This window comes from Gymnoscopelus microlampas (genome assembly GCF_963454915.1).
Source record: "Gymnoscopelus microlampas genome assembly, chromosome: 7".
NCBI lineage: Eukaryota > Metazoa > Chordata > Actinopteri > Myctophiformes > Myctophidae > Gymnoscopelus > Gymnoscopelus microlampas.
The window spans coordinates 40344508-40366853 of record NC_139944.1 but is presented as its reverse complement, the minus strand read 5'-3'; the positions used below and the strand labels follow the sequence as shown (position 1 = coordinate 40366853).

Genomic DNA, 22346 nt, shown 5'->3' with positions numbered 1-22346 from the left:
TGTAATGACCCTAGCAGTGATTCAGACTCGTACAGTGAGTCAGTTTGACAGAAGCAAATTAGAACAATCAGGGAAACTGTGTATATATTTATATATATATTTCTGTTTCTTTTATAAGTAAAGACACAAAAGGCAATCAAGAGATGACCAACATGTAAAAACAAGTTTGTTACAGGTAATATAAAAGGCCAAGATGTTCTTTTTTTATTCTTGCTGTATGAAGGAACTAATTTACAAGTGAGTACACTCTGGCTATGTAAGCTTTCTTCCCAAGATACCCCCATTCAAAACATACAGGTATACACATCACAGTTAGCTTGCACACCCATCTGTAATCTGAAATACAGAGCCGTGGAAAAAAAAAAAATACAAATTTATTAAATGGATTCACATACATCTCAATAGTATTTGGGTGTGGGAGTCTATCAATATAATTTGTAATTTAAAAAAAAAAGAAAAAAAATGGTGGAACACCACATTCATGAATTAATAAAAACGGGACAAATTGAGATACATGGGGGTTGAGGGGGGCCGTCAAAAAATTGAGAATTTCCTCATTGTACTCCTTAGATTTCCACGTTTGGCAAACGCTAAGCAACAAAAGCATTGAGCAAGTTGTGGTAAACAAAGTAAAAGCTTTCCTCTCCCTGGGTCCACTTCAAAGTTCCCTTCTGTGCTAGAACATCTATAGTCCTAGCTGGAGCAAATACAAAAGGCTCTCTCTTTCATACTCATGTTAACGAGAAAATACAACCAACTGAACGAAGATTTAAAAGTAGGGTGGCTATCGCAACACAGCTGACCCCTCTTCCCACAACAAACTACAGGGATGAACGATAGTTTTAAAAAAAGTGTTTTTCGTTTTTTACTTTTAAAATGCACACTTAACATACACATACACACAGGAAAAAAAAAGCTTAAAAAATACAAAAATAAACTACACAAAGATCTGCATCATTGCTTGCTAATTTTTTGGGAAGATTTTGCAAGATATTTTTTGTGTGTGCTGCAAGTCTCAGTCCTAGCAAAGTCTATGTCATTCGTTCTCTACAAATCTCTTCTTCCTGTGTCATTCCTTGTTTTGTCCACTTCATAGCATCGCCCAGCGGTCCTCATCTTGGGGGTAAAAAGCGCACAGTGATGACATACCAGGAGACTGGAGGACTCCAGTACAATGTCTGTACAGAATTGGGTTCTTGATCAAGCAAAAACAAAAAAAAAGGAAAAAAATAAAGATGTCCTCCTTTCTTTGAGGACAAGTGCTTTGTTTTGTTTCCATACTGATTATTCCTCTCATCTAAACTAATGCCACCACTGCTTTTTTTCAGCACTGTACATCCTCATGTAGTCTCTCTCTACAGCCCCCAAAGATACAAACACGCACACAAAAAAAGAAGTAACATTAAGCTCAGGCTGGCTCCCAGTTTGTGAAAGTTGTAAATGCTTCTCTACACTGCTCAACTACTGTAACTAGCGAAAAATAGATATTTAAAAAGATGGGAGGGAGGTGTGACTGAAAAGGCTATAATGTGCTTCTAAGATTGTGTTGTTCTAGAAATAGTTATGACCAAAAGAAAGGGGAGGGGTTTATCTACAAAAAACATCTCTCAGATTTGACTTTTCATCTTGGTTCCCCGCTGTTGTTCTGTCTCCATGGCTGGATGGATCTTAGTCAAACTCGCGGATGAAGGATGAAATTAGGGTGAGGATGAAGAGGATGATGGTCAGTCCTCCTGGTAAAAGGACAGCAAGTGGAAAAGGGGACAAGAGACTTGGGGAAGGATGTGGGGGGTGGGGGTTCTGGCCAACCTCACTGGTCCGTCCTTGCTTTCTTTAGACCAGTAGCCTTACTGCAGAGACAGGACAGAAACCGTATTAGGATTGCCATCTAATTATCAGTGCCAAATTACATTTTCTAATGTGTGCAATGTAAATCAAAATGAATAGGTACTTACGCATCAGGGGAGGTGCCTGGTCTTTTGGGGGCCGGTTTTGCAGAGGCAGCATCTTTGCCAGACTCTGTAAAGCATAAAGATGAGTCCATAAACAACGTTCAAGTGATGATGCCTTTTTGTCGCCAACCCAGAAGTTACTTACAGTACATCATAGCATCTCACACTTTACATTTAAGAAAATAAGCTCTGTAGCAAACAAAGGCCTATGATACTGAAAAAAAATGTTAAACAAGTTAACCTCTAACAAACTGCTAACACTATTGAAATGCTTTCAACAAGTTCTTGACTCAACCCTATTCTACGTTAAGTGCCATGTGAACTGGTGTCCTCACCTTGCAGCCATCGGACTTGGGTGGCTGGGCCATAGCCTTTCTCGTTGCGGGCAGCAATGCGGAAAATGATGGCCGGCTTGGTGGTGTAGTCAATGTGGGCATTGGAGAGACTGGAGGACTGCACCAGGCAGGAGGGGTTGGGCCCGCAATACACACGCATAAAAGCCAGCTGGGCTGGTGTTGACGCCTTGGCCTCGGTAGTCTGGTTGCTCTGGATGGCCAGGTACACAGAGTACTCTATAATCTTTCCTGACGTCACAGATGGCGGCTCCCAGGTCAGGTGGGCCCCGTCTGGGCTCTGTGGAAAGTGAAGAAGCACAAGGTACTTGAAATTTGTATTTTTTGTATATCAAACTTCTAATCAGACCCCTTGCTAGTCATGTTGAGAATCTCAGTGGGCAAGCCATGATCAGGACATTGTCTTCCGTTTTAATATTTAGTGTACTAGTCAGATGCCTGTTGGGTACGATGCCCATTGGAAACGCATGCCGTAGCAGCCCGAATCTAAGTTAAAATTGTGCAAAATCAATAGTCATGCAAGTTAAATGCTCTCTACAGAACTTATTCGGCAAAGTGTTTCCATCTCCCATTTTATTTTCAATAAAGCACACAAAAACCACCTCAAGCGTGCACAAAAATGTTTTCGCATTATTTCAAGATTTTCTTTCCCGAAATGTCTGTTACCATTCAGGACAAATACAATAATTTTCTAAGTGTTGGTTCAGCCCTACCAGCAACCATTGTCACTGGTTGGCCTCCCTTGGGAATACTATTTATTGGCAGAAACAAAGGCTGAATCCTTATCAAACATCACATCATTAAGTTGCTCACCTTGCTGATTTTGATGGCGCAAGGTGCACCTGGGAAGCCTGGTAGACAAGTCTTAAAAGCTGAGATCTCAGAGAAGGACCCACGGCCGCATGCGTTGATGCCGGCAACGCGAAACTTGTAGGCCGTGCCAGGCTGTAGCTCCATTTTCTTCATTTGGCCGTAGTCTGGTATGACACCAGAGTCATCCTATCATGTAAAGGTTGGAGAGTGTTAAGTGATTCTCTTGCCAAACCATGTTTCAATCTTCCAAGTATGAAAGGAGAAATGTGTGGCACTTACATCTCCGTGTGAGTCATCTGATGGCACATAGAAGTGGGTGACCACCATATTTGTCACCTTGACGATTCCAACGTCAAACCACTGGTTCTCTTTCTTCACAACTGGTTTAACTGGGGCTGGCTGAGGGGCTTGTTTCTATTAAAAAATCAATTAAAAGCGTGTCATTTACCTTCTTTCTCTTCAAATAAACCAGTCAGCGGAAGACAGATTAACTGGATGACTCACCCCTACCTCGATGCCGTTGGCCACTTCTGCTAGAGCGGCTGCTGCTTGCAGTTTAGCTGGACTAGCCACCGATACAGTTACAAATGTGCTTGATGGAGCTAGGGCTGTGGAGACAAGACCAGAGGAAGGAATCATTCAGAAAGCTGTATGATCAACAAAAGCGACATGTCAATCAATCAATCAACTTTGTCACAACTAAGTTACAGGTAAAAGCGGGGTGAAACTCTTATTTATGCTGGCCTTGACGTTTGCAGTTGCACAGAGTAATAAAGAATTAGAAGTGAAAAAAGGAATATAAAACAAGCATAAAATAGTGTATTATTAGACAGCCTTACTCTCAGCAGTGGTACGGGGCAGCAGTGACGCCACGGCGCTGGTTACAGCAGCGGCCATCTCATTGTGTCCATTGCTCTCCACAGAAGGATCGTTCAGGCTGTCAGCGGGGGCGAGGCCCTCAGTGGGCAAGCTTGCGTCAACGCTGGCCTGCTGGGCGGCAGCCTGGGCCTCCTGGAGCTGCTGTTGCTGCTGGACCAGTGCTGCCAGCTCCTGCTGGGTCAGCACGATAGGGATGCTTGTTGGCTGGTGGCTCTCTCCACTGGAATCACCTTCATCTGAAGATGCAGAAAACATAGAACCTTTCAAGATCATCAAACACAAACAATGCGACATTGATGAAAAATGGCCCAATTCTTGGTGGGGTCATTATCTCTGCCCGACCAAATGGACGGGGGCGAGGATTGTTTTCGAGTGTCTGATGTGAGCAGCAAATCATCGCTGGATCGCTGGATGTTTTCCCCCTGGATTCCTTGGATAGGCCCTGGCCACCATTTTCTTCAAAATACTTTTTGCTACTACTCTTCACCCTACTTTTGTGAAAGACTCGTGCGTATGACTCTATGGAGTCATATGATCAAGATGTATGAGTCAGATTCTTTGGATTTCCATTGGCTTCCAAAGTTTGTGGGAAGGGGCCCATTTTTTGCCCAAAAATTACAAATCCTGAATGATCTGCCCCAAATTTGAATCACACACTGAGGGGCCTCTAAACAAGGCAGAGCCTAAAGCGATTTCCCTTCCACCATATGGGGCACCATAAATGCTACAAATTATTTGCAGCATTGTCACCGTTTGTTGCTGAACGTTTGTTTGTTTTTTAACACCAAATTAGACACTAATGGTCTTGAGTCTTGTGACAATGACTGTCACATGTTAATTGAATTAACACATTTGTAGGCAGGCCTATATCATGAATGCAACATCCAATCATCCTCACATTGGATCACTATATACGTCAGTCACATTTTCTGATCTCACTTTCACATTGTGGTCAACTTGTAAAGAGCACAAATTAAACATGAAACATGTACATGATGCATCATTAAACAGATTATTCTATACAAAAAATGTTTTTTATTCAATTAACTATATCGATTCAATCGATCACTGGATCAACCGTTTCACCCGCTACTACGATCGGTACAAAAACGTACTCATGACGGCTTGCTGTGCTGCCTGGAGGACTGCCTGGATAGCCAGGGCCTGGGCTTCTTCAGTGGCAGCTGCCTGAGCTGCTGCTTCTGCTGCTGCAGTTACGGCCAGCTCCTCATCCGACAGCCCTGTCACCATGAGGGTGGCCCCTTGGCCCTCAGACATCAGCTCTGAGGGCAGGTTCAAGGCAGTAGCAGCTGCCGCCTCTCCCTGGAAAGGAATAAATCACAGCAGCGACACATTGACATTACAGCTTCAAGGATTTTTATGTCAGTTTTTTAGTTTTGCTTTGAAAATTAGATTCAAGACTTGTGTATAGTGTAAATAGGATTTTCTTTATAGATGGCTGTGTAAATTGTGTGCACCTGTGCTTGTGTCTCCATAGCTGTGGGTGCTTCTTCTGCAGATGCCACAGCGTCTGCCGACGACTCGGCCTGCATGGGCTCTTCTGTGCTGCTTGCTGCAGAAGTCACCCCCTCTGTAATTGACGAAATAGACTGGGGAGGGAAAATTGTAATTTAAAAAACAGAGGAAGGGACAATGGCCTAAGTGTAAACGTCAAACTATATTGATAGATGGATCATTAGGGATAGGATTACAGAACTCAACTTTTGAGGAATTAAATAATGCATTTTACTGCCCACTCAAACAATACTTTCCCTTCAGCCCAAAGACAGGAACCATATAGGGTTGGAGTTCGAGTTTCTGTTGTTCTAGAAGGCTAAAAGAGCATTGTCACCAAATCTGATTTCTGCACTGTGAAATCATTTTCCTCATTCTGTCAACAATTTATCCAAAAGATTCAATAGGATTCGACACATTCACATTTAGAGTCAGATGCAATCAAATGTTTTCAAACCCCAACACTTGATTTCTTTGGGCTGAACTGAGCATGGGTTTGACTGTGGTATAAGGCCTCATGGCGTTCTTACAGGTAAGGGCGCAGTTGACTGTGAAGACTGGGTGACAGTGGTGATGGCCCTGCCCGGGGCGGTGGTAGTTGGGCTGGTTGCTGCTGCAGTAGTCTCTGCTGCACTGCTGGCACCGGCTGTTCCCTCTTCATTTTGTTGAGCTACAGAGAGGAACAGAATTAAATTAGACAAATTGACAGCACTGTGACTTTAAGGTTCATAGAGGAGATCTCAGATCAAATCTGCTAGTGACATCTTGCCTTTTCAAGCTTGGGAAGTCTGCCATGTTATTTCAGTGGAGTGCAATGATATAGACAAGCATTTAAAATCCCAGGAACTCAATAACACAGCCAGTGATAGACAAGTGCTATGCTAGTGCATTTATTCAATGCTAAACATTCAGCTAAAGCTCCCAATTGTACTTTCTCCTTAAATCTCTCAAACCGCACATCGTTGTGGTTTGAAATCGTACACCAACACATCATGCTACTATGGCACGAGACGTCTCAAAACTTTGAGAACTTTTCTTCGCCTATCCTATACCAAAATTGGCTTAAGGGAGGACCGGCCGGCCAGCGGACCTGACATGTCACCACGACTAAGCCATAACTATATAAGGAGTTCCAAATGCAGCTACGCCCAAATATGGAGTGTGTTCAGCGCTGCTAAGATCCTGATGAGAGTGCATAAACATGATTACATCACACCCATCCTCAATTCACTGCACTGGCTTCCCATCGCCTCCCGGATAGAATACAAGATCTCCCTGTTAACCCATCAATGCATCCACGGTAATGCCCCCCCTTACCTTAAGGAACAGCTCGAGCCACAAACCTCCACTCGCAACTTCCTCTCTGGATACACTAACCGCCTCCTAGTCCCCCCCACAAAGCACCGCACCATGGACAACCGAGCATTCTGCTCAGCTGCCCCTCGACTGTAGCACTCACTCCCAGACCAGCTAAGAGCTCCACAGTCTGGCAGACTAAAGACTTTCCTTTTTAATAACCTAGCGTTTTTTTGCCCAAGGTTTTCTTGAATTGCTTTTTTAAAACCCCCTTTTTAGATTGTTTTTGTGCATATGTTTTTTATTCTGTACTGTAGTACTTTGAGATTTGTTTCAAACGTAAAGTGCAATATAAGTCAAATGGATCTCCATATAATGGGCATTAAAGGGACAAGGACTGATACAGATAAAGATATCTCCATATATGGGCATATCAGTCAGCTCGGCGGTGAGAGCTAGGTGTGAGGGCTGTGTAGCGCCCCGAACCTCTAGTAAAATAAATTCACTAATTTCACTTCTGAAGAACCTAGCTAATTTGACATAGTCACATGCTGTACCTGTGCCCTCGCCCGTCTCCATATTGCAGGTAGCGGTGGTGGCTGTGTTGGTGGTTCCCGTCTCGTGGGTTTCACAGGGAATGTTGGAGCAGACCCCCCTCTGGGCCACGCCTCCCGTCTCTGTGCTGGTGGTCTGGTCGCTTCCCATGCTGGAGGTGGCTGTGGACGCGGTGTTTGTGGTTCCCGTCTCATTGGTTTCACAACGCTGGTTGGGTTGCCCACTCGGCACCGTGTCCGTCTGGCCAGCGGGACCCATGTTGGATGAAGACTGGGTAGCAGTGTTGGTGGTGCCCGTCTCATGGGTCTCGCATGGGGGGTTGGAGCACACCTGCTGCGCCCCACCCTGCGCCCCACCCATGTTTGATGAAGACTGGGTAGCAGTGTTGGTGGTGCCCGTCTCGTGGGTCTCACAAGGGGGGTTGGAGCACACCTGCTGCACCTGCTGCGCCCCACCCATGTTGGCAGAGGCTGTGGTGGCTGTATTGGTTGTCCCGGTTTCGTGAGTCTCACAGGGTGGGTTAGAGCACACCTGCTGCACTCTGCCCATGTTGGCGGAGGCTGTGGTGGACGTGTTGGTTGTCCCGGTTTCATGAGTCTCGCAGGGTGGGTTGGAGCACACCACCTGCTGCACACCTACCGTACCCATGTTGGCGGACGCCGTGGTGGCTGTGTTGGTGGTTCCCGTCTCGTGGGTTTCGCAGGGCGGGTTGGAGCACACCAGGGTGACAGTCCCAGAGCCCTCACCAGAGCCTCCGGCCTCTGTGGAGCTGGGCTGCTCCGAGGTGGGCGAGGCGAGAATGGAGACAGGTAGGTCCTGTACTGGCTGGGCCTCCACACCACTGGGAGTGGTGATAAGAGTCACCTGTGTGGGCTGGTTCTGTGAGGAAGGAAGGCAGGAAAAATACAACAGTTATACACAACATCAGTTTCACTACAAGGAATATCACTACAAGGCATATCACTTTGTCAATTAACAGAGTTATTTTTGGGGTTCTGTGCCTTGCTCAATGGCACTTTGGAACAGTTGGTGGGCACTGTAGATGCAGTACCAGCAATCCCTCCAATCACCAGTTTATAGCTGAAATGCACCCTTCCTGAGGGTACTGGGAATTGAAGTAGCAACCTTGACTCATTAGGGGTCATCCTTGCTACATCAAGGCCAACCTGCCACCCTCTGCAGAGCAGAGCTCTAAGTTGTTACCTGCACAGACGAGGGAAGTGCAGAGGTTGTGGTCAGGTTGGTCCGGGCTGCTGAGACAGTAATGGCAGTGGGGTTGATGACCTGGCTGGACAAGGTGGAGATGGTGCCCAGTGTTGTGATAGGGGTGGCCAGAGAAGCATTCGCACTGGCCACACTTCCACTTGCCAGGCTAGTGGAGACTGTACCAGTGACTGTCCCCAGGGTGGTGACACCTAGAGTGGATGACGTTACAGATGGTATTAGTATGGGTAACCCAGAAAACAATCAAATGGTTTATCACAATCACCAAATTGCAAGAATTTCCTTCTTACCAGTGGTTCCTTTGACAACTAGGGTAGTGACAGTGGGCTTAACAGCAGATACCGACACTGGTGTCACAAGTCGCATTCCACCCACTGAGCTCATGGGCACAGTGCGCAGGATGGTGCCCGGCTGTCCAGGAGCACCTTTCAAAACCACCTAGGGACACACAAGAAAATATTAATGCCAGAACAATGATGCCTGAACAAAGAAAAAAACGAATTGTATTATTAGTTTATTATTCAGAGGGAAATATCCAGATAACGCAACCAGTGTCCTAAACTACTCAAAACGACGTATCTATAATATCTGCAAAGACACGAGTTGCTGTTTTCTGGGTATTGTGAGATTTTGCATACCTGAGTCAGTCCCTGCTGGCCAGCTGCAGTGCCAAATTTTGGCATGGTGGTGATGATTTTGCCCGGGGTTCCAGTCGTCATCATCTTTGTGGTGAGGATTGTGATGGGGGTCCTTGACCCTGCAGTGCTTGTTATACCTGAACGGAGATAACCCATCAAAATTAATGGTTGAATGTTTATGCCGATTAGCAAGCCCTAAGTATGTCTTTTAACTGGATAGATTTAGTAAAGACAGGGTGATAGATGTATACAGCAACAGACTGCGGTGCTGATACTTTTGGGGGTCATCAGTACGTCTCTATATTACAATGATATAAAAAAAATATTGCTCATTTCAGCTTTAGGGATCATTTATCATCTTGTCATTAAGATTTCTGGGGAATTAGTTCCCCTTCATATTAAACTAGTTATTATGGTTTCTCATTGATGTACAAGGGGTGCTCAGACCTGTGGCTCCCTGCTGTGTCATAATGGATGACATGGGGATGGTCTTTATGATGGTGGTGCCGTGCTTGGTGGTGGTAGGAGACATGCCACTAATGTTGAGGATGTGCGGCTTGTTTCCTGCGCCTCCTGCTTGGGAGGTGGTGATGATGGTGGTGGGTTTGCCATCAGCGGAGGTAACCAGCTTCAGGATGGTGCCAGCTGGGAGAGGACCCTTGGTCTAAGGAGAGAGGTGAAGGTTAGGACAGCCAATCAAATAAAAGCTGCCTTTTGCCTGTCTCAGGAGCTTTTTTAAAAGCTACCTCCTGTTTTCCCGCCCTCATGCAGATAGCTGACCTGTATGAGCTGTGTGAGAGGGTTAGTGGAAGCCTGGCCTGTGATAGCTGATGTCTGCACTGGCTTGCCTTGTACCACAGACATCATCTTGCCAAGGTTGGAGATCTGCGGACATAGGAAAGAGACTCAAGTTCATGAGCCACCAGAAAACATTGGATGGCATCAGGAGCTCAGTGGGGCGTGCGGATCACTGAACTAATCATTCGAACCCTCACCGACTTAAAAATCAAGCAGACCTGAATTTATGCTTTTTTTCTCTGGTAGAGTTCTCCAACAGGCAATGTAGGTCCACATTTACTTTATTTTTCCATAGTTTCAAGTATACCACTGTCTTGTGACAAGACTAACATTAGATAAAACTAACATTATCTCCCCACCGCCACACACACAAACACTTCTGCAAAAGCACTTTCAAAGACCCCTGCATGCATTTGAGCGCCTCTCAGTGTAAATTATATGTACAGGCAGAACCCCCCACAACATTTCCTCTCAGTTGTGTTCCCTTACCAGCGTGCCACCGCCACCCATGGAGAGGGGGCTCTTGACCAAAGTGATGGTCTTGGTGACTCCTCCCACCACAGTGGTTACCACCTGGGCCTGTTGGGCCACTGTGACTGTACCGGACTTGTGCACAGTGATGATGGGCCTGGTGGGAGTGGAGGGAGAGGATGCCGTAGCTGTTCCAACCTGGGCTGCAGCAGACTTCAGCATCCGCGTGGCTGGGTTACTCACCTAGAAACAGTGTTGGTTTGTTAGATAATTTTGATAACGGCCAAAGTATTATTTATTTAAAGCTCAGATTGTTCGTACCATGACTGGAGAGGCCATTTTGACTGTGGTTGTGCCGGGAGAAACGGCTACAGTTTTGAGAATGGTGGCACCCGCAGGAACGCTGAGCACAGTGCCTGCTGCGGGTGGGATCTTCTGTGTGGCGGCTGCTGCTGCAGCCAAAGCTGCCATGCCACTCATCTGAGGGCTACCACCAATGGGCTGAACAGAAAAAATAACTCCAAATTAATTCACACACACATCCGTTTAGTTTGCATACTTATTGTTATTTCCAGATTTGTAACAGAGGTCATGCTCTGTTGTTCATACCGATCCTTGTGCGGTCTGAGCAGGCACCACCATACGAACACCTGGAGGAAGTGATGTCACAGTGACAGGGGATTTCCCAGCCTGGTTGGGGCGGACAGTGACAATAGAGGTACCAGAGGCAGCCTGAGGTGCAACCTTTAAGATAGCTACAAAAACAAGAAACCAACTCGTGAGACATGCAACGCAGACCCCTATGAGGAAAACAATAGGCAGACAGGCTAACCCATGCAGTGTATATCCATCATCTTTGTAAGTGACAATGAGTGGACCATGGTATGGTACCTGTTTGTGGAAGGGTCTGAGCTAAGGGTGCTGCTGCGGCAGGTGCTGGGCTCTTAGGGGCATTCGTAGGTAGCGATGGGGCAGCGCTCAAGGCTGGCGAGGTTGCGGCTGTAGCTGCTGGGATGTCATATTTTTGGAGCTGCAACAGGTAGGTGTCTGCGGTGGAGACTGCGCCCCAGCTCACCTCCAGAGAGCTGGTGTTGGCACGGACTAATTGCACCCTTGCAGGGGCATGTGGCCGCTCTGTAGAGATGACCATAAAATTAAGCTGTGTGTGGTGAGGAGTTTGCATCTCAGAACTTGAAAATCAATACATAGGCAAAAAGTTAAAACATTTAAGGAAGTAGTTAAGAAAAATGATCCTATGTTGAAGATGGAAAGTTTTCACTTGATGTATGCCTAAATAAGCTTTTTATATGCAGTCATGCAGATGTGAATTGAGCTTCTAATACAAATATTAATGTGAGAAAAAAATCAATACATAGGCTAGTTAAGACATATCTAAAAACATGTTACCCCTTAAATAACTATTTTCACTTTATGTTTGTAGTTAAACAATACATTCACCTTCATTGTGGCATGTCCTGATAAAAAAAAAGTATATATAAATAAATAATGTCTAATGATTATTTATTACAAAAGTTCTGATCAGTGAAGAGTTGGCTTGGAATCCAGCCTGATTCGCTACGCTCGTCTTTTTCTCACTTCGCTACTCAGTCTGGCCAGGGTCCTATTTGACTCGTATTGCCATTACGTAGGCAAGTCAGGAAGTGACTCGAGTTTTACATTGGACAACACTGGTCCCGCCCCACCTACAGACCAATCAGAAGCTGCGGGCAGTTTTCTCCTGTTTGGGCACGGAGATGGGAGGCTTTTCAGACTGTGAAGCTAAGTGAGAAAATTAAAACGCAGAACATAGCAAGCAGGCTGGATCCCAGGCTAGTGAAGAGTAGTCATGGTGTTGAATATGAATAGCCATTTACAGACTATGGTCTAAAATGCCACAAGAAGCCTAATCGTAATTTACAAAAATTGACTACAACTGTGTAGGCTAACTAATCAAAATATAACAGTAATTAAGATCAGTACATAAGTGGAATAGAGTTTGTGTCCCAGTAAAGGCCAAACCGCACCAACGCAACTAATCGCAACTCCTTTCCACAAAACAGTTTAAGGCCATTTGTGAGTACTTATTTTGATGGGAAAGCGATGGAGAAATCACATCCAATAAAAACCTGGATGCGAATCGCCTATATGCCTCGTACTGTCCACTGCCTCTGTGATCCGGAAGAAATAATCCAGCGTTTGAGGTGAGAACATGAAGAATGCAGAGTAGACCGACGTTTCAGGCCTACTACATGTCATGTTATGGTTGAGCTTCCCCACTGGTCAGTATGCTTCTGACCGGCTGATATTTGCACCGCGGTGACGGCATAATTGATTTGACCTACTTTTGTGCACTGGGATTTGGAGCAGCTGTTAATCTTTTGTCAATCAATTTTTTGTCCATAATTGGGATTAAGTGTGAGCAACAACACGCAACATGGCAACACCAGAGAGTCACTTATTGGCGAAGTGACTCGTAGCGAAGTAAGAACACCACGCACCTGTTTCCAGGTACCAGAGGTCTTTACAGCAGACTTGGTTGTTCCATGCTTTGCGATAACCATCACGGCCGCTCCAGACGTAGAGTCTGGAGTTGATGGAGACAGAGCAATGACCAGCACGAGCCCTGGGGATGTTATCCTCCAGAGTGTCCATCAACACAGTCTCCCAAAACATTGAATCTATAAAAATGTAAAACACAGACACAATATTAAAAAAAAACATTATTTTTGAATGACAACGTTAAAATGTGGTCCAAGAGTACATCAAAATACTGATTAAAAACACACCGAGGTTTAGGCAGGCAAGAGTGTTTGTGCACTTCCACTCCTTCTCGTGTGTGGCCACCTTCACGTCATCCATCACTAGAGGAACCCATCCTCCGAAAACATACATCCTGCAAAGTGGCAGATTGAAATCACTGTGAGTGTTCTCCCAACAGCAGCATGGGCTGAGTGAAAACAAATGCAATGACAGAAAATCTAAATCAAACATTCAGCATAACATTTCCCATAATGCATCAGTCCTCTCACTTGTTTGTGATGGTAGTAGCAGAGTGAAGACTCCTGGGTAATGGTGCTGTACCATTTACTGTGGGTTTACTCCAAGACAGAGTATCTGGGGACAAAGTAGGAAATGGATAATCTGAAACGACTCACGTAATCTGATAAGACACATTTTTGTTTATGCTTTAGTTAACCAGAGAAAGTAGTATAGTAGAAAGTACATAGTCTTTTTAAATATGCTGCCAGCTAAAAAGAAATTTGACATCACAAACTTACCAATGTCAAGTGTCCAAAGATCTCCAAGGCGACAGCCACTCATTCCTCCATAGATAATGAGGCGAGATTTCCTGCTGGTCTTTTCTGTGTACACCACAGCAGTGTGGCTCTCACGTGGGGGAGGCAGGACTCCATATGTGATTGGTATGTCCCATCCCACCACACTGGAGCCAGGACGAAGCTCCAGAGTGTACAGATCATTCAGGTATCTGAGAAGCCAAACCAGTCACATGTCAGTCTCAGTCGTACTCGATTTGCATCTCCGTACCTACATTAACAGCATGTACCCATCAATGACACAGAAACAGCTGTACCTGGGAATGTTGTTTTTGGGGTCTTCACTGTCGTTGGCAAGTCCACCAAACAGGTAGCATTTGTTTCCCACAAGAGAAAAACTGTGGCCAAGACGAGGACATGGTGGGGGCCCATTTTTTGGGCTCTTTGCTTTCAATTTTTTCCATTCCCATCTGCTGGCCTATAAAACACATTCAATTAAAGAAAACATGTCATGCAAGGGACTAGTTCACTCCATATACCTTGCTTGTAATGTGAAAACCTGTGTCCACTTAAGCTATTTGAAAAACATATTTGCTTCTTTCAGGATACCATGTGTTGTGCAGTTATCTGATGCAGCACTGCACTAGTTAAGAGATAGAACAGGAAAGCAAGTCATATTTCTATGCTGCAGAACTCAACCACATACACGTGCAGTGCACTTACATGAACTGTGTAAAAGTTAACAGGGGCATTTACAAACAGACTGCAATATCACCAGTCTGCATCTCCAGTGCACAATGTATTATACAAACAAACATTCAGGTGGTGAAACTGTTGTCCATCCAAAATAAATAAATACATAATTAAATTACATTTTCAGAAATACAGAATAAAAACTACCGATATTTAACTCTATGTTACGGCCCTAGAAGGCCATAGTGTGTGTTTAACAGTCTGTCAGTGTTTCCAGTGCTGCAGGATGAGTGAAGGTGGGAGTGGCCATGGAGATTGGAGGAGTGGCGTGGAGAGTGGGGACACACCTGGCTCCCATTCCCCCAAATCAACCAGCCTATAAAAGCCTGGAAAGAACCACCTACAAACCCTCTTTTACCATTGCAAGCACCACATGCTGAGACCTGTGTTTTCCAACTGACTGTTATAGTAATTCGAAGCCTCATCAGCTAGGCATTGCTTTAGTTAGTTCCACTTCACTATATTCAGACTAAGTCCACACAACCTAACCCATCCTTAGATAGGAGACCTTCCTTCGTAGTATTCACAAAGCCTTGTTCCTGAGTACCTACAAACAGGGAAGCTGGTAGGGGTGTGCCGCCATTTTCTTTTTCCCCCCTGTTTTCTCAGGTAGGGAGTTTATATTGTACTTTTTGTTTTGGGTGTAGCTTAGATTGTTTTTTGTTTAAGGTAGGGTTGTTATGGCTTTGGCCACCCTGATATTAATGCTTCCCCTGTTTGTTTTTCCCCTTTGAATTAAGCTAATTAATAAACTGTACTCATTTTTCGTTGAACCTGACTGGTCTGAAATATGTTACGCCTTTATGATCCTCTAGACCTTATAAGGTCGTAACACTCTACAATAAAGACGGGTAAACAAATGAATTACCTGTAGTTCATAGAGGTCGTTGCTGTATTTTCCATACTCCACCATTCCACCAAACACCAACAACCTTGTGCCATCACAAACAAAGCCATATGCAGCACAACCAGGGGGAATATCACCTCGAACCGCAGGGATAAACCACTGGTTTGTTGCTGGAGAATCAAAACAAATACAAACAACAATGACAAAATGAAAGATGCCACAAGGACTATGCATTTAAATTCACCCAATTTACAGTTTGCTTAATAGCTTTATATAACAAACCCAGCAGCTATGGCCATATACTTCTGAATAGATTTCATTAGATTAACCAAATGAAACAGTGTTTAGCACCAATCTATAAATCTTTGGTTAGAAACAAGCTATTTGGTTAGGAATAATCTTCACATCAAAGTTGTACTTGTACTGTACTTCGATGAGACATTCATCCATTTTATTTTAGCCCGCCATTTTTAATGTGTATTATAATTGTGTCCACTAGATGGCGGCAAGTCTAATGAAGACAGTTTAGCTGGCCTTTGGGGTCCCCTTCTGCCCACGAATTTATACAAAACCACCCATCATTTATTCTACACAAGGATCATACAATTTACACAGTGACAGTTGGAATGCTATCTATGATTCTAGGAGAAAAACTGAAACCTGCAAAGTTGAGGATATAACGGCGATCTCACCTGTGTTATAGACGTGTAATTCATCGACAATTCCTTCATTTCCCCCTCCAAAGACAACCATAAGTTCCTTTATAGCCACAGCTCTGTGTCCGTGTCTGGGCCGAGGGACCGGACCGGACCATCCGAGAACCCGCTTCCACCGCGGGGTCAGAGCAGAACCTGTGGTCCCAGACACAGTGGAACCAGGAGTAGACATGTCTCTACAAGACGGGGAACATGAAAATAGAAAGACAGGTTTTAACTAAAAAAGTAAACAATTTTGAAGTTGCCACGCAACAACTTATTTTTTCCGTCCACAAAATTAATTTACTCCGAGACAGAGCAACAATTGTTGTCTGGGAGGCCATTATGTGCAATTTAAAAGGTAAAGCGCAATTATGATAAACGCAAACCAGGAAAAAACAAAACAAAACATCCAACATGCAGGTTGTGTTGTTACCCAGAGCCTCGGCTTGTGCCAATCATGTAAGCAGTTGTTTTAAATTGATTTACACAATCATTTCGGATGTATTATTATTACATCAAAATTATTATTGTTATTAATTATCAAACAACGGATTACACGAGAGGCGCAGGCTAGGGGTTAAGCGGCTTGTTCTTTGCATGCTTAATTTAAAAATAACAGATCTACAAGCCGTCAACGCGTAGCGATGGGCCGCGCGGACAAGCTTGTAGATCCGTTCTTATTCGGCCGGCGACACCGTCGCACCGCGAAGTATAAATCCATTGAATGCAATCCATGGAAGCCGCCATCTTGCAACCAAACAAACCCCCGCTAGTGCCAAGCCGAAAAATGGCGGAAGCGAATGAAAAAGACAAATAAATGTCAGGTCCGCTAAAGACAACACCGCCGGCAGCAACACCATCACCTCTTCCAAGCCTCCATCTACGTCCACATGTCAATAAACTGTACACAAGCACGAGCAGCAGGCTGCATTCGTACATTACAGTCGTTTACAGGAGACGGCTATTTTCATTTTCATGCCTCTCTGGGAGTCGCCATATTGTAGCTAGCTAGCTCTGTATTTATTTCTCCTACTTTCAGCAGTTCATCACAACCCACAAAGCATTTTCAGAGCGTTCCACACGGGTGTGCACGTGAGCCTAGCCACACTTATCGATTCTTGTCGAAAGCGGCGACGATAGTTGGAGAAAGGTGGTGTTTTTGTACCAACACTGCGTTAGCACTGCTAGCTGGTATTCGGTCAAGCCAATTAGCCCATGCTAACAACGTTAGCATCTGTCAAACCGTCGCCAGAGTTTACAATTAAATGCAACGGGATTAGGTTACATTGCTGCATGCAACGTATACCTGGTATAAACCTGGCTGCAGCACGGCGCGCGCAACGTAGCTAGATGGAGATCTAACACAGAATTAACATGTTATTGTGTTTCATGCCGTCTCTGGAAGCAGCCATCTTTTCGACAATCGGCCCTCGTCTAAACTCCCACAAGAAAAAATGGCCGGGGCGGTTTTGCCACAACAAAACACAGCAACTCCGACTCACGCATGCCAATACCAACGTCACACTTACTCAGTTCGATATAGTGACTGCAAAAAGATGCGTAGGGGGTCTTATCTCAAAACAATATTCCAAATTCATCCGATTTGTGAAGAAGTATCCCCTCTCATGCCTGCCTGCCTGGGAATAAAGATACCATGGATGCGCCCGTGACGTAATGTAGCGGAAACGCTTTAGACTCACGGGGGTCCTTGAACCGCAAAACCGCGCCGTTGTCACGTTCGGCTATTTTATATACATTTAGCAGTTCATTTATGTTAATAATGTTATACTTAATAGCGAAATCTAAGAAGTGGTTAGTTTCATACTCATCTTGTCAGAATAACGACAAATTGCTTTTTTGTTTGAACGTTTGAAATTGCTCATAGTTGCGGCCGCGATAATACGTCATTTTTGTCGAGTGACGCTTGTCGAAATGGTCACTCGTCACGACAATGGACCCTGAAACTACACTTGTGCTTGTTTGTGACGTCACCTTCCCATCCTTGGTATCTTGGTTCTAGATGCCTGCCTGGAAGCTGCCATCTTCTTGACAACCAGAGGCGGAGGAAAATGGCAGAGACTCGGCGTCGCCCACAGTAAACATGGCGACAAACAGACCCGCAAACCACCACGGCCATTATTATAGTTTTTCTTGTGTATTTACAATAATAACCATTGTAACCTGTTTTAATCTATGTAAGTAATAAAATGAATGTTGAAATTTGAAGTGAAGCCATACAAAAACTTGAAGCAAGTTGTATTTGCAATACATTGTCATTGTCCCTTGCAAAATATTTTCAATATAATTTGTATTTCGCCCATTCTTGAGAATTGGGGAAAAAACTTTTTTTTTATTTTTTATATATATTCTTCAATTATGCGACTTAATAACTTAATTGTTATTATTATTAGCGTTGAATATTAAACCATGTAATGGGCCAACCTCCAACAGTTTTTTTTAGATGTCAACTCCATAAAATGGCATATCTGACAGAGTTGACATCTGATGGAGTCTGACGGAGTTGACATAATGTCATGTTTTTTTTCATTCCACAGCACAGTCATAGTGAGTTGACAATGTATTTTTCAAAGTTGCTTAGGTTCTATTAATACTAATAGAATTACTTTTTTGGGGGGGCGGGGGGGGGGGGGGACTGACGGACTTGACATGTTATTATGGTTGGGACACACTATCATAGTAATATTATTTAGTGCATTTATCCATAAATATAAAGCTTATCAGAGCTTTCGCAGCTTTCCCGCCTTTTTTCAAACTGGGAAGTTAGACAGGGGACCTTAGAATATAGCTAAAACCTGTTTATGCCTGATTAAATTATGTTTTTGTAGAAATCTGACGGAGTTGACAACGATCTTGGACACAACTTTAAAGGGCAAAAATGTTTACAAAAAACACATTTAAAAAATAAAGTTGATACATTACACCGATGTTATCCATGCATGGTTAGTTTTTTTTATGCTTTAAACGAAGAAAAAAAATAAGTTTAATAACTTAACTGTAATAAAAACATTGTATAAATCTTATGTAATTCATATATATAAATCCTTTAAGAATATATTTTCACAGAACTTTTTTTTTGTGCGTTGATAAATAGTACATGATTTGTCTCATTTCTCAAGGATGGGTGATTTGTATTTTAGCTTTTTTTTGTACACTAAACCTGTTTAGCTAGATATGCAAAAATGGGTAGACATACATATTTTATTTCCCTTTTTCAGATTGACCATTTAGGGATCTTCAAATAAAAACGACCCACTCCCTATAATAAGTGCGCCCCCTAATGGATCTTTTGAATTATATAGAAATCAATTACAATGTAATTACCATGTAATTATTACATGGTTGGTAGTGTACATGCATATATTGCTACAAACCCAAGTTTGTAATAAATTAGGTGAAGTTTCTGGTAACGGAAGTTTTCGATGATGCTATGATAAAAAAAAAAGTTCAAAGTTGTCTTTTTGACATAAAGTACATTTTGAATAAATAATTACAAGAAAACACACAGGATACCCTCTTTATTTCACAGGGTAGCATTTGCAGCATGGACTGGTGACCTCGTTACAGTCGGACCCAGGCAAACCCAACGACCTCGGAACTGTCAGCCCAGTCAAATCCGCCGACCTCGGAACGGCCGGACCCACAAATCCGGCGACCTCGGCACGCTCGGACCCACAAATCCGGCGACCTCAGAACGGTCGGACCCACTAGGTATTTCTGGCCACCAGAACCTACTCGGCCACGTTTGACGTCTCGGAGGGTACCGAGATTAGGGGGGATGGTTTGCGATTCTGTCCCTATCAGAACGTAACTCGAACGGCAATGAGTATACTGAAACAGACTTTGCAACGCTCGGCATGGCGACTTGCTCGCCTGAGCTCGCACGGCGGTGCCTCTCGTGGCTCAAATTCACTTCGGACGGTGCGCATCCATCGTATTTTTCGTCTAACTAGTTCCTAACTTAAGGGGCTGTAGTCTGTTCTCACCAACTCAATATAAGGGGCTGTATGTAGTCTGTTCTCACCAAGCGGGCCGAGTGTTCCGCGGCTGGTGCCGACTGTTTTCACCAAGCGTGCTGAGTGTTCCGCCTTGCTGGTACCAAATGCCAAGCAGGCCGCTTGTACCGAGCGTTCCACTCCAACCTGTACAGGTGCCATTTCTGTGAAATGTATGTTTTCGATATCATCATGTTTATAATAAATTATGACATAGATTGATTTTTATTGACCAAAATGCATGTACACATCTTTCGAGAGGATAAAGAAAAAGCTTGAGAGCTACTTCCATAAAGCTACAGACCGTTAATGAAGCCGATTGTTTCAAATCCGCCATCTTACTATATCGCTTCATATCACGTCACATCCTGCAACCAAATATTGGTTTGGTAGCTTGTCAATCCAGAGCGGGGGTGGGGAATGAATGCTATTGGTTGTGTAGCTTGTCAATCAAATCATGCCGACCACTCCTAGAGCATACCCTACTTTATCATCAATTTTTAAATAAATGGAACCATAATTGACCAAAACGCATATCATGATGATTGAAAGAAGACTTTAAACTAGCGACTGGAAGCATATAGTATTTATGACAGTGTTTATTAAGGTAAGAAAATCAAGTCTAAAGTTCGTCAAAAACCCACCCACTTGCATTGAGAGAAATTCTTTCTGACACCAGCAGGGGTAAAACAGCGAAACTACAGGCCATTCATATGAACTGTCACTTGAACTCACTTCATAGACTCAATTTCAAAGGCCAATGCTGGGCCCTTGGTCTAAACTAAACTGAGTGCAATGTGTGTGTGTGTGTGTGTGTGTGTGTGTGTGTGTGTGTGTGCGTGCGTGCGTGCGTGCGTGCGTGCGTGCGTGCGTGCGTGCGTGCGTGCGTGTCTGTGTGTGTGTGCTGTGTGTTTTTTGGGGCGTAGCAGATACATATACATTCATACAAATTGTAGTTACAGTGCAAGGGTTCACATGAGACATAAATCAGCATCAACACAGTCCGATCATCATCGGACCACCATAGTCAATCCCCTATTTGTTGTCAGTGAAGCAGCTCCAGATGATGACATTACAGATTGTAATCTAGACTTTGTCATGAACACTGAAGTCCCTATTCCCGGTCGAACATTTGCAGGAAATAGATCTACAAGCTTGTTGACAGTTTATGGTGAAGAGATTTGATGTAGAGGAAAAAAGGACAGGGCCTATTATAGAGCCTTGGGGGACCCGGTCAACTAAGTATATAGGGTTTAAGTGGTTAAACCAAGATTACCAGAATAACATCGGAATTCCATTAGTGTTAAATTCTTTGTCTTATGTTCACGTCTTTTGATTGCTGTGAATGCAATAATCTCCAATCTTGTTAATCTCCAGATTAACAAGAATTGTGTTCAACAGGAAGGACCAAATCACATTCAGCACCCCATCATGAGTTTGTGTTGGTGTTAATAGACCATAATTCACTTACAGGCAGAGTTACAAAGATAATAGGTAATAATAGATTTAAATGAACATAATAGACTGAATTTGAGAGAAAGAAGACCATGCAATTAACAAATGAGCATTGGAAACAGGTGAGCAGAGTTCGGGATTGTGGATATTAAAATGCATGTCTTGCAATGCATGTTGCTTATAATGGCAGATTTCAAGTTATCAAGACAAAAGCTTGCCAATGTCTCTTCTTCATCTACACAACAGAAACTAATAATAGTATTCTATTTACGCTATAGCTTTCCATCACTATTCTTGGCCAGTCTGTTTAGCCATGGCCTGGAATGGAACCTGTGACCTTTTGTTTCCCAGGCGTCCTCTACCCATTCTGCTACAACAGCCCTGTGTAATTTTGCTGAAAAGCATAATGTTTTGCCTTCTGTCATGCACATGCCCCTGTTTAGTAAAAAGAAAATGAAAATAAATACTGTCAAAGCGCCATTGCATGTTGTCTTTAAAAAGTGGACGTGCATTAATGAATGAAGTCATGATTTCTGTGCGGTAATTAAAATCAAGCCTGGATAAGTCGGGTTTTGACCCAGGGACCTTCTGACTGACATGTAGACACTCTACTGACTGAGATACTTCAAACCTAAATTGTCTGTGAGAGAAAGAAGCCTGTGCAGAGTTGTTTATTTATGAAGCCATGCCCTCTAGAATATTCATTGGCTCATGGAGGCTTAATTTCTTCACGTACAAACTTATCTTCAACTGGGATTTTAGATGATGGTCCATGGATTGTGTGTTGAACGTTTCATGCGAATTGCTAAAA

General features: G+C 43.7%; 1 protein-coding gene across 1 annotated transcript; it reads right to left on the bottom strand.

Moving 5' to 3' along the window:
- Nucleotides 1-74: 74 nt before the first annotated feature.
- Nucleotides 75-17734, bottom strand: hcfc1a (host cell factor C1a). Its single transcript, XM_084061338.1, has 28 exons — nt 17597-17734; nt 16062-16261; nt 15391-15539; nt 14087-14247; nt 13773-13981; nt 13524-13608; nt 13281-13387; nt 12993-13172; nt 11386-11628; nt 11104-11249; nt 10816-10995; nt 10513-10737; nt 10006-10110; nt 9673-9889; nt 9226-9362; nt 8878-9025; nt 8567-8778; nt 7366-8242; nt 6043-6182; nt 5476-5607; nt 5113-5320; nt 3958-4233; nt 3623-3726; nt 3398-3532; nt 3119-3304; nt 2288-2585; nt 1956-2019; nt 75-1850 (listed from the first exon to the last, which is right to left on the bottom strand). The coding sequence occupies exons 2-28, from the start codon at nt 16255-16257 to the stop codon at nt 1811-1813; spliced, it is 5160 nt and encodes a 1719-aa protein (XP_083917464.1). The 5' UTR covers nt 16258-16261; nt 17597-17734; the 3' UTR covers nt 75-1810.
- Nucleotides 17735-22346: the final 4612 nt, after the last annotated feature.